Genomic DNA, 13,113 nt, shown 5'->3' with positions numbered 1-13,113 from the left:
TGACCAGCATGATTTTAATGTTGACTCAGTCAAATCTCTCTTAGGTTTGCTGACAGTAGCGATCAAACCAGACCAAGTGAGGCTTTAACAGCAAAAACCATGAGTGTATTAAACTAAGCAAGAGTTCATTTAGTGCTTAAACACTATATTCATCCTCTCATCTGTAAGAGGAGGATTTTATTTCTTCATTTAAATGTTACACAATCTCGTTTTAAACACCAGCACAAGAATCATCTTATCTGTAAGTTGATGTTTTTGGAAAAACTGGTGATAAAATGGACGTTCATCTGGCCTTTAACACTGGGTTTTGTTGTTTTCCAGTCTGTCCTAAAAGAACAGTCAGGTGCCCAAATCAACACTGAGACTGGCATTAAGAGATCTCTTTACTGATGCATTTACGATGTAAGTGATGGGGGACTAAATCCACAGACCTGTCTTTGCAAACATGTATTTAAAAGTTTATCTGAAGCTAATATGAGGTTTCAACTGTCCAAATCAGTCAGCCAAATTTCCTCCTTTTTGCCACAAGCTTTTTGCAGCGCAGCAGCTGCTCTCATAATTATTATCATTTTTCTCTGACCAGGATGTCACTGAACAACTCCTGCCCTCCCCCACCCTCCCTCCCTCTCAGCTCGATGCCCGCGTTTTAGCATTTTTCAAAATGATGCAGTGGGTGGGGTTACGCTCAGAACTGGGAGTGAAGTTACTCTTTAAACATTTAAAGGTGGACCACAGAGTTTCCCTGCTGTTAGTCTGTGTCATATTCCACCAGAAATATAGAATACACCAAATAAATTATTATTTTTAATGTATGAAACTGGAAAAAAGCAGATTGTGGATATAACAGCACATCTATTACCAGTAGCTAAAGTGCATCAACCATCAAATAGCCCCACTGATAATAAAAATAAACGTAGGAACACACGTTGCTGTACGGCGCTTTGTGCAATCGGAGCCACCAGACATCATGTTAATCAGATAAGTGATCCAGAGTAAACAGAAACTCAACAGACCTCCAGCTTGAGTGACTGAGCTGAAGCGACAAGAGGCTCTTTGTCAGACCGCTGTTGATCTGCGGAGCCCGGACAGCGGCGGACCTTTTCACAGCTGGAGGGCTGCGATGAAAAGACGCATTCAGAATCGAGCTGAATTCTGTTCAGCATCAACATTTCAGAGCAGCGACACAGAGAGCATCCTCACTGAAGCTGTAAAAAAAAAAGTCTAAATAAGGTGTTTAAACTTTAAACAAATCCTATTCAGAACCTGTAAACTAGATTTTTGATGCCACATAATGAAATAAAAAAATACACCAAATGTTAAATACAATGTTTGTTTATTATATGTAGTCCTCAACAGAGGCATTAAAAACCACTTGGTGACAACAAACTATACTGGTGAATGAATCATCTCATGTCCTGGAACCGCTGTGCTGTTGAATCAGCGAGGGCACACACCCAGACCACTAAGCTTGTACTCATTTGACCTCTGACCTTCAGCAAATGTGTTTTCCACTTTTCGATCTCAATTCTTATGCAGAAATGTTGAACTTGGTTAATAGGCATCATAACTGAATAAGAAATATATCTATAGTGATATACAGACACTGTCAGGTCAGAAATGGAAAACAAAAGCAGAAGGATTATTTGATATATTGATACTTTGCTTTCTGTTTCTTTAAATTTCATGAGTATACATTAAACATATACAAACATGAACCAAACATCTGTCAGCCCATGAATTAAAAAATATTGTGCAAATGCTTCATACAAACTAAACCAAACATCGGTCACACAGCCTGTCTGTCACTCGCTCCTCATACAAACTACAGCACGTCTTTGAGTACAGTACTTGTATTTTCCTGCTGTACATCTCAACATGGACACAGTAAGGCCAAAACCAGTTAAGACAATATGAATAAAAACTGGGGTGAACAGAAGTGCGGTGGCCCGAGTTTTAACTGTCGCTCCACCGATACGAAGTCTGTACTATAGATTATACACTGTTTTATATAAAGGGCAAAATCATAGCATGCAAAAAAAAAAAGAAAAATATTAACAAAAAGAAGGGAAAACATCAACTAATGCTTCAGTTTAAAAAAAACATAAATATGTACGTTTGGCTCAGTCAACAACCCTGATAGCACCACATTTGAAAGGGTATGAAACTCTTCATCCACCACTGCTGTGCTTTATAAACATACAAATGTCAAAATATAACATAAATGCGACTAAAATGGCTTTTTATGAAGTGTGTATATGTGTGCTTTGGAGAATAAGGCCTCAGTTTGCTTCAAACTAACTGCTTGAAACCCCCTCGTACGACACATTTTGTACAAGCAAGATTGTTTCAAGCATACTGAGACCTTTAAGGCCCGGTCACACCAGAAAGTGGCTCAACAAAATTAGTCTGCGAGTCTTTGTGAAATAGGTTTTTTGGGAAGCTTAGTGGCAAAGGAGATACTTGCCTCAGCTAGTTGGTAAACTGCTTTAAGTGTTAACATGCTAGCTAGCTGGGAACATGCTAGTCACTCTGTACTGGGTTGTTTATGCCTCTCAGGACTCTACATTTCACTCTATAAAGAGTTACTGAGGGGAGAAATAAGATGAAAAAGCCGGTTGTGAACGGTTAAGTAAGTTCACACATTTAAGACGTGTCTGTCAACTCCTGTCTTATAACTTTCGGTAAACCATTCCTCCTTTGTGGAGCAGTTTATACTCTGACAGGAGTAAACATGGATGATGCAACACTAATAAGCTACAGTAACTTCCTCTACGTTGACTCTTCGTTCTCTCTAAAGGTCACAAATTTGCACATCAGAAAGTTCAACTTAATGCAAAAAAGTTAAAGAGATTTACTTCGCCCCCTGTGAATTAATCCACCGAGCGCAGCATTTCCATTTAAATTAATTTATTTTGCCGAATGAATTTGTTTTAAATGCTGGTGTGACTGGGCCTTTAGAGCTTTTAAGAGCCTCTGATGGAAGTAAGGGGAGTATTTAGTGTTGTAGTTTCCAGATTTGGCTTTTCATTCCCTTTACAGGTGGTTCAGACTGTTTGATAGTAGATGAGGGTTTGGAGGCTTTTAGCATGTTTTTTTTTTAGTGTGTTTGACAGTTTCAACACTTCAACCTCGTGCGTCCAGTCCCGGTGCCCCGCTGAGCCAGATCTCCTCTGCTCTTCCCTTCGCAACCAAGTGCACATTAATGTCCCTACTTAAAATGTCCATTGACTGAGACAGAATGTAGAAAAAAAAAACTTTACAACAAATAAAACGTGAAATGAAATGGAAAATGCCGTACTAGGAGTCCTTTCAGTTAGATTTGTTTTCCTCTTCCTCTTTCTCAGATAGGGGCGTTTCCTGAGGTGAGCGCTGGGGCGAGGCTTCGCTCTGATTGGTGGCTTCTGTGGTTTGTGGCTCCGGTTTAGTTGAGGGCCTTTCTGTCTGTGGCGCTGCAGTTTGTGTACAGTTGATCGGTGCGAGCGCTATGGCAGGCTGCAGGGGACGAAAAAAAAAAAGAGTCTATATGAGACTGAATTGTATCAGGCTGGAAACAAATAATGATAACAGGAGCTGAAGATTAGACAAACAGAACAAAAATATACAGTCATTCCTCTGTCCACAAGTAGATTTGAGGGTAAAAGGACTAAATGGCTTCTTTGCTTATGTTTTTATCACTTTCCTTTTATCAATTTAACCCCAATTAAAGGAGCTTTATGTTTATTGTTGTCAGAGGTATTCCTGTACGCAGATAGAAAAATACCAGATATGCATAAAGGAAGGGAAAACATCCAAAGACAATCCCACAACTGTCTTTGAGTCTCATCCAAATACACAGATCACACATGCTAACTAATGCTAGTTAAAGAAATAACATGATCTAGAGCTAATCTACACCACCAATGATTGTTCTAGTTGTAGTTTGCTACATGACTACTAGTCTATCACTGATATGTGTGCAGGGAAAAACAACAACAAAAAAAAAAACCTTAAGTAGCATCAGGACGTTTTAAATGGTAGAGTGTAAAGTAGCAAGCCCAGATAGAGTACCTGCAGTGACATTCACAGACAGCTGAGCCCTCAGCAGCAGACTAGAGCACACCCACAGTAAAATAAAGGAGCAGCGATGGGAGGGAGGACAGTAAAACAGAAAGAGGCAGTTGCAACGGATGGAATTATTTAAAGGGGTTACTCAACTTGAAATTCTACTTTACTCTGCATGTTATTTAACATTAGATTTTTTTTTTTTCTTTTGTTGCATTTTTTTTTAAAGTCTTTTTTTTGTTCTTCCGCAGTAGGCAGTCATATCAAACTGGTATTCACCACAAATCCACTTCCAGTCCAGAACTGGGGCAACTCCCTGCGCCACAGCGCTACAGTGAGGCTGGTGAGCAGAGTGCAAGGCACCAGGTAGAGCAGGGCCGGCTGACCCATCTGCATCACGGCCAGAGCCACGAAGGTGATCAGCAGGCCGATGCCGTAAGCTAACAGGAAACAGGAGAGACGGAGACAGCAGAGACGGTCGATGAAAGTCCAGTCATGTCCAACATTCTAACAAAACATTACAATTTTCCGTGTATAACCCTCACTAGACCCCTGTAAACATACGTACCGATTGTACAGGCCACAAAGTAGATCCTGGAGGACTGTGTTAAAATGTCAAACCTGTGGCAGTACGCCACCAGCAGACCTGAGGAGGAAAACAACAAAGTGGCATTCAAATCAACAGCTGCTGTATTCAGCTGAGTGTCATCACACTCAAACAGTCTTGATTATCAGAGATTTCACTGCACTTAACAATATCATCAATATTAAAACTAGATATTTCCTAATACACAGGATCAGCTAAATGAAATTAAATGTTAAAAGTGAAAAAATTGGCAGACATACAATTATATGTGGAAACTAAATCCTGTAATGTGCAATTATAAAGCAGTAAATGCGCAGTGTTGAGTAGTTCTCTGCTGACATAGCGACCACATACCTTTTTTTTCTGCTGTAAGCATTTGGGTGACTGTGGTCAATGATGGTTAAATAATTTCTGGTTGTGACCACTTTATGAGCTCTGAGTAGTTTGCAGTTCATTACCTGGTACTAAGACGTCGCCAAAGCCCAGGAGGGAGAAGGGCCGATCACACAGAGCCAGAGGAGAGGAGTTTAACCTTGGCACTTTGAGCACCATGGGCAGCTGCAGTAAACAGTAGTGTTACTATCAACTACTTTTCCTCGGAGCTGACAGGAGCAGCAGTGAAAGTAAGCATTATGTTTCTGTAACAAGATTAAACCCCACCCAACACACAGGGAGTTGTAGAATTTGGAAACAAACTCACCTTTTCATGTGTGGAGGAGTCAGAGGGACCAGCCGCTACCTCCACCATTATACTTTCCCCACTCTGTGGAGAAAAAGCCGCAGGTAAGACGTGGTGACAGAGACTGATGACATCAGAATCTGAATGAAACAGGAGTCGTTTTAACATACCTTTGTAAAGAAGGGTGTAATAAATACAAAGAAAACATCGTAGACAAAAAGGACCACCAGCAGTAAAGTGCAAGCCTGTAAAGAGAAAAACTCAATTAAAACCTATATTTAAAAACGTACTATCCATATTATTATAGTTCAAATCTATGAGAGTTACAACCCACCTTAAATGTGGGCAGTCTGACTGTTTTTAGCATGTAGAGACAGAAGGCGATCCCCAGGGTGTCCTGTAACACCCACGCCCACCTGGAGGACACGTAACAAGGGTGTTAGTCAGCCCACACACACACACACACACACACACACTGAGGCTCAACACCACCACCATCATCATCATATACTGAACCTCTGACATGTTATACACACACATGGGACAACGTTGCCATTATGTCACCTCATACATCCATCAATCAAGTACATTTGTTCTTAAATGCAGAAGTTTTGCAGCATCATTTTTGAATTAGCTGAAAACGACCTCTTAGTTTCACATTTGTAATATTTCTCAGGACCTTTAACTAATGTCTTTTTGCACATGAAACCTGAACGATAACACTGTATGCCAGGATATTAAAGAAGTGATTAATAGTCACTTTAAAATGATTCCTGTGCTGCCAACATATTGTTTGTAAAGGGTCAACAAATGAATCAGATTTTCATTTTGCATCTGTGTGACGAGAATATTCTGTTAACTGTTCAGTGAAACAGGGAAACTCAACACAGTGACTCTTTACATGCACACAAATATGACAATATTCTGAACTTGATACAGGTCATGTAAACAGCATTTTCCATTTGGATATTCCAAATTAGGCTTTATCCTAAATGTAGTATTTTCCGATTAAGACATGTGGGATATGCCAATATTATTCTGGTTTTAAGAGCATTCTTTGGACATGCGTCTCATTTGGGGTTTTTAACAACAGTATCCGACTCATGGCCTCTTGCTTGTTTACATCAGCTTGGTGCATTGTAAACAAACCACCTAGCCAACAGTTTGCAAGGCTGGGGTAGAGACGGGGTGGTTGTGTAACGCACCCCTGCGACGGCAGAATGACATATGCTGGAGCAGGAAAAGGAGAGGAATGACAGGAGAGTGGAGAGCTGGAAAAACAAAGTGCGCCTTCTCCATGACGGGTACGGAGGGGTTTGGTTATTATCCTGACATGCAGCCACAGACTGACGGTGACGACTCAGTGTGATGCACCAAAAACACTCAGCAGTGTAGTAAACATTATGAGACTACCTAGGTACTGGATGTGCCTGTAACTACACATTTATAATATCAGTCAGATAAAATCTTCAGCTTAACTGTATATGTGTACATGTATGTGGATCTGACACAGTTTTGTCTTCTCACTCACTGGTCTTCGTTGCGAAACACCATCCAGGTGATGCTTACACCGATGCAGAGGGCCGACAGCAGCAACATGCGGATCTGCGGCCGCTTGTGCAAGTACGGCAGGTTATTCTCTGGAACTCTGTGGTCACAAGATGGTCCGCATGTCAATCAATACAACCGTAGTAGAGACATTTACATTCAATAAAACTCAACTGGTCACAAACCAACATGTCTCTCTTGTACTTTTAACCATAAAAGCTTTGGTTGTAGCAGTCTGGAAGCAGTTTGTCAGGGGTGAGACTGAGTAAATTTGTAGACTAAGCTTTTAAAACTAATGCAGCTGCATGTCGAGTCAGAAAAAAGTATGATGCATGTAGACAACTGACATCTGGGCAGCCAGCATTATGAAAACATACTGATGTGGACAGTCGTACCTGCACTTGCAGAAAGGGAGTCTCCTGACAAAAGGCCACAGACAGCTGTAGAGGCCGACAGAAGAGGCCACGCAGAAGATGCCTATGACCCAAATTGCTAAAATGTGAAGAAAGAGCAGAAGCAGGCAGGAGATTAGTGAGTATTGTCACATAATATCACATTCTTTTAACACTGTCTGATATTTAGTATTCTGGGGTGAATGTACAGCTGCTTCTCAGAGATGTTCAGTCTATCAGTGTCTTCATCGATTTATCAGTGAAATGTTATCTGAACGATCAAGCTCTTTTTCAGCACTGTCTTGCTTCACACATTCACATCTGCAGACTGCATCTACAGCCTCGTAATGATAAACACTGAGCAATTCTGCTTCAGGAAATGAGGATCAAGTTTCCACTGTAGCTCTGGTAGCTTTGAGGAATATTGAGGTTACAGTGGAGGAAGATGGAGGCTTTTTAACTCACTTTGTTAACCAGGATTTGCTTGTGTGGGCTTTTAATCAACAGTCTTCAGATCCTAAATCCTGATTCCCAAACTGCTTGAGACCATACGACACATACTGTGGGCAGTGTTACACGAAATAGCATCTCTGAAGACTCCAAAGTCTTGTCAACAATCATTTTATCTAGTTTTGAAAGTCAAAGATTTTCAGCAGTCCGTTCATCCAGTCAGGTTTTGTGCCAATGTTTCAGTCAAGGAAAACATTGTCACTCGTTTTCTGAAATGACATCTTTCCCAAGCAAAATGCTTATTGAGTCATGCCAGACCACAATGAGTGAAAGAAGAAGTTAAACACTGGCTTTTTGAGGCTAACCATCCCCATCACAGAAATAAACACGGAGCAAAGAGGACTGAAACCATTATTAATCTAGTGGTCACACAAAGGAGGATCTGACTAAAGAGCCTTTTCCCCCCCCCCCCAAAACATATCACAGCGGTTGTGTTCAGATCAGTGATGTGAGTGTATGGATCTGTGTCGTACCCAGGCGGTCATAGAAAAAGTAGAGTAGCACCAGCATGCTGCAGCACATGACCACAAACACACAGATCATGATGGGGGTGACGTCTACGGTCTCCTCGTCCTGCTTCTCCGCGCCGTCGTCCCGCTTGTGCTTCATGTAGCGCCTGCAGGGGGAGAAACGGAAGTCAGAAGGGCCTGCTGACCTGACGAGTCACGTTTGGGTCACTCGGTCATGTCATCATGTTCAGAACTCTACAGACTAAGGATCAACATCTTTGAACACTCATCCACTGCCCAATGATGGACAATAAGTTTTTTTTTTTTCCTGATTCTGATCTGCTTGCGTCAAGCTTATTAAACAAGATATTTGAGGGAAATGCAGTCAGTTTTTTGCCTGCAGTCCTCTGCGTCAGAGACCCCGCCTGATGTTGCCTTTAGTCACCTTGGCAACTCTATCAGAAGGACGGGCTTGGATTGGCTTAAGCCAGTGAGTCAGTCACAAAGCCTCAAACAAACACTGCCCTTTAGTGCAGTTGCAGCGCTACAATGAACACTGCTCGGTTTAAAAAAAAAAAAAAAAAAGAGAGAAGCACACATGCTCATCCAAGAGAAAAACTGAGCAATCATACACTGTGGTTCTCTGCCAAGAACATTGTGACAAATTTTCCCTAAGAGATGAGTCCCCTGATAAATTAACTTTGAATTAAATTTAGCAGTCGGGACTAAAGGCATGTTAGTAGGAAACTTTCTATTCTGTAATTATGGAATGTAGTGGAAAGTACAAAGTCTGTAAGCTGCATCATCAATGACAAGCAATTACCAGTTTTATCCCTTGGATGACTTTATCTTAACTGTATGTGTAGTTATTTCTGTACATAATGTGACATGTATTGTATGTTATGTAGTAATTTCTCACATTGGATGCCCATTGTACAACTCCATCTCCTCATTGTCCACTTACTTCTTGCTGTCTCTGCTGCCAGCCCAGTAACCTCCAATAGCAACTGTTCCCACTGCCATCAAGAAGATGATCACCATGTTGTAGTCCAACACCGGTTCATTGGGTGCATACATGGCAACCAGTCTTCCTTTACCAAAGGTCTGGAAAAGTTATAAACAGTATCAGCTGAGGTCTGAGTGAACTGGGATAAACGGTGAAATGTTTCTTAAACATATTTCACTATTGGCAATTATCCATTTTGTACTTTTTTTTGTTTGCCTGTTACAGTATAAACCATGCAGAGTCACATACATGTCTGTCTCTACTGCGAGACTGTAAAATGTTTAGAATTGACAGCCGCTGTGCAGAAAGGAGGTGATGAACTGATCTATGAGTATGACCCTGCAGGTTTGTTTGGTGGATCTCACCTTGCTAATATCCAGCATATCAGAGTAGCTGAGCAGTGCTACGGGGATGTCAATCTCCTCATACTGAGTCTTGTTTCCTGCTGGTGGCGTCTGTAATAAAAACAACATTCGTTCTGTTTTGTGAGGTGTCAAAATCTAATATTGATGTACAATGAAGTCAAGCAACAATTTTAAGTTGTTAAATGTTATAAACAGGGTTACCAGTCTGTCCTTGCTGACAATGAGCAGGCCCTTGGCTCCATTAATCTGGGCCAGTCGGACCTTTTCATAGAAAGTGCAGTTTCCCCTCATCACCATGGGGATACGATTTGGGAAGCCTCCCTCTGGGACATCAGAGGGTGAGCACAAGACCGATGTTGTGAGGTCATAAATCTGGAGACGTGACTACAAGACACACACACACAAGGTTTTGCCATGTTAACCAGAGAGGGAGGAAACTCTGCTACAGACAAAATCTTACAGGCAGCAGCTGTTACTAGGCACTTAGTCTTAATAGACTTGATTTTATTATTCTTTCAAAAGAAAGAAACGCCTCCCCAGTCAGAGGAAATAATCTAGACAATAGACGTCATAAAGATCCTCTCGCCTCTAACAGACTGGAGTCATATGAGATGCAGTTTGGCTCTTGATAACGGATGTATGAAATTATTTCTGCCCTTTTGCTAAAGTGTGCAAAAAACTGTAAAACAGATTCTAATGATAAATTATATCCAAAAACCAAGAATCCTTTTTATCTGCTAACGACCAAGAAATTGTAAACCAATGCATTTTTTCCTCATGAGTGGATCACTGTAACTCATTATATTCTGATCAGTCATAAATGTCTCTAACATTTGAGGTCAACTCAGAAAGCAGCTGCCAGAGTCCAAACAGGCAGTAAAAGGAGATCAAATATCAGCTTCCTGCACGAGGCTTCCTGAAAAGGATTTTATTGATCACCTACATATCAGTACATACTGTGTAGTTTAGCAACATTGTTCTGTTTTTAAAGTTTTTTTTTCCAAAATGCTTACAAGTTGATACTTCAGTGTTGTCCAAATCAAGCGTGTTAATACACTCAGTGTGATATTTTTACGTTTAGTCATTTGACAGATGCTTTTATTCAAAGTGAACCAATACAATCAAGCATTAATATATTGTTTGTTCTTGTAACATGGTCTGAAGATGATTAAATCATCATTAAATTGCTGACTGGTGTTAGTTCTGACTTGGCTCGATCTCTACACTGAGACCTAACACTTGACACGAGATTCTTAGACTCAAGTCTGGACTTGATTTGAGACTCGTGTCAAAACTAGACAAGCATCGCTGACTTGGTTACACCTCTTGTTATTCATTCGTGCCTTACCGCCTTATTGAGGTCCTGAGGTAGACGTGCCCACTGTGAGTTGAAGAATATGCAGTAATCCTTTCCTTTGCTTTTGCCCTTGTCACTGAAGTGGGCCATGCCGTACTCTCCCACCACCTGCAAACACGACAACGAGGAATAAATCACACATGTCCATGAAATGTTTATAACTTTTAGATCACAGACTTTAAGATCATTTCCTGGCGAGAGTGTCAAGTGTCACTGAAAAAGGAGACGGGAGTGATGACAATATTTGAGTCATTAAGTGAACTGTTTTGTTTCTACATTTGATGTATTTTTTTGCATATCAGCCATAATATAGCATACTGTACATTGTATAATAAATAATATATGAACTGTAGTTTTAGACACTGTTATAGGGCTGCAACTAACAATTATTTTCATTATTGATTAATTGATTCATTAATCTATTGAGTGGCTGATAAAATTTGAACATTAAGTAACCATTTGGCCGGTGGACAAAAAGAGTTAATTTTGCTCCCTGCAGCTTATCGATTAATCAACTAAGTTTGCAGCTCTACTGTTGAATGGTATTGTGTTATACTGAGAGGTGTTTCTAATATTTCTAATAGACTGCCCTCATTGATACAAACTGGGTGGACAAAATATTATCAACACCTGTCACATAATACAAATTAAAAGCTCCATAAACTAAAGCCTCCAAAATTTCCATCAATTTGAATCAACACCTCTCTAAATCTGTTTCGATAAATCTGAGCATTATAACCTTCATGAAAGTAGGGTTTACTGCTGGGCTGGTGTATTAGATTTAATCCGTTTTAGCAAAGTGGAGCTAATAAACTGGCATCTGATAAAGTGGGTCAATAAAAGCTGATTGTTGTGGTCTTCCAACTCATCAGCACTGTCTGGCTTTGGTCAAATCTTGACACCCAAGACACACTAAGAGGGATCCTAAAGACTATTAATCAGAATCAGAATGAGGATCAGGTTTATTGCCAAGTAGGTCTGCACATGCAAGGAATTGCCTTGGTGTTGTGATCCATGACAGTCAAAAATATACACCAAATTAAGTCGTCCTAAATGACATAAAAAAGAAAGAAATTTACAATAAAATATATTCTAAGTTAGAAGAGCTGTTACATGTTTACACTGAAGAGAATTAAATGAAATATACAAAATTTTGACCAGGAATGTGCAAATGTTAATGGTGTAAACAGTATATGCAGTGTGCAATTAGCAATTAACAATAATCATAATAAAAGTTGAATTAATGTTACAACCCATGTTAGATCAACAACTACTTAAAAGCCTGATTTGTGTTAATATTTGTAAAAACAAGAACGTTTCAACCAATTTCTGGTGTTATACGGACAAGAGGAGGATAAGTATGAGTCCAACACAGCTATAACTTACTTTGACATAGCTGGTTTCATTAGATTTGGCAGTAAACTCATCTTTGACATATTTTACCCCTCAAGTCGCGAATTTCAGACTTTCAGGCTCTTTAACGTTTATGTGAGTGAAGTTAACGGTTGCCAACGTTCAACGATTTAACTGTTTTCCTATTTCTGCCATTTCGCTGATAAAAGCAGTCTCTCGTGAACCGTGTGGTGGCTTAAATGACGTGGTTAATCAGTAACAATCCTGTTTCGTTAATGTTAAATCAAAAAGGTGAGTGATGTGTGGGTTTCCAGGGCCCACGGTGATATCCGCAAGCTAACTGTCGTAGCATCCAAGCTAAAAAAAAATCCCGGAACACGGTTGAGGAAAAAACCGCATCTGTTTTTGTCAAGCACGTGCCGCTATGCGACATAAACGCAAAGAGGAATTGTTTTCGAAGAAATACACACGGTCTCTCTCACCTTTTGGATGAGAAAAGCGGCCCAGATCAGTGTTTCAGGGACCCTCATGATGCCTAGCTTGTTGTTGTTTCCCCCATCAACCAACCAACCGCTCGTCCCGAGCCCCTCACACGAGCCCCCACCAGCTGTTCGGGATAGACACGCCCATTTATTTTCAGTACGGCTTTCTCATTGGCCATCATCGTCACGAGCGAGTGAACATGTCTCTGATTGGTTAAAATTCATGTCAGTCAAAAAAATGGTATCCCTCCACTTTAAAATATGTTTTTCTTCTTCTTCCTTCAGTTGGATGTTCGAGCTTCACTGTGCGGAATTATATATGTGCAGAGCTTGATAGTAGAAGGC

The 13,113-nt window shown here is 40.5% G+C and overlaps 1 protein-coding gene across 2 annotated transcripts; it reads right to left on the bottom strand.

Annotated features, from left to right (window-relative positions):
- Positions 1–1,316: 1,316 nt before the first annotated feature.
- Positions 1,317–12,890, bottom strand: sppl2 (signal peptide peptidase-like 2). Of its 2 annotated transcripts, none has more exons than XM_044368592.1 (15): positions 12,769–12,890; positions 10,925–11,041; positions 9,778–9,960; positions 9,577–9,666; positions 9,170–9,309; positions 8,230–8,372; positions 7,250–7,346; positions 6,838–6,954; positions 5,641–5,722; positions 5,477–5,551; positions 5,328–5,390; positions 5,086–5,185; positions 4,610–4,687; positions 4,321–4,481; positions 1,317–3,492 (listed from the first exon to the last, which is right to left on the bottom strand). In XM_044368592.1, exons 1-15 carry the CDS (start codon positions 12,814–12,816, stop codon positions 3,310–3,312), a joined length of 1,677 nt encoding a protein of 558 aa, XP_044224527.1. In that variant the 5' UTR covers positions 12,817–12,890; the 3' UTR covers positions 1,317–3,309. The 2 variants fall into 2 exon arrangements, 1 of the variants encoding a protein (XP_044224527.1); XR_006406514.1 differs by having other exon boundaries at positions 3,450–3,492; positions 4,195–4,481.
- Between the last annotated feature and the right edge of the window lie 223 nt (positions 12,891–13,113).

Source organism: Thunnus albacares, chromosome 12, assembly GCF_914725855.1.
Source record: "Thunnus albacares chromosome 12, fThuAlb1.1, whole genome shotgun sequence".
Lineage (NCBI taxonomy): Eukaryota > Metazoa > Chordata > Actinopteri > Scombriformes > Scombridae > Thunnus > Thunnus albacares.
The sequence above is the reverse complement of the archived record's forward strand: the minus strand, read 5'-3'. Positions and strand labels throughout refer to the sequence as shown.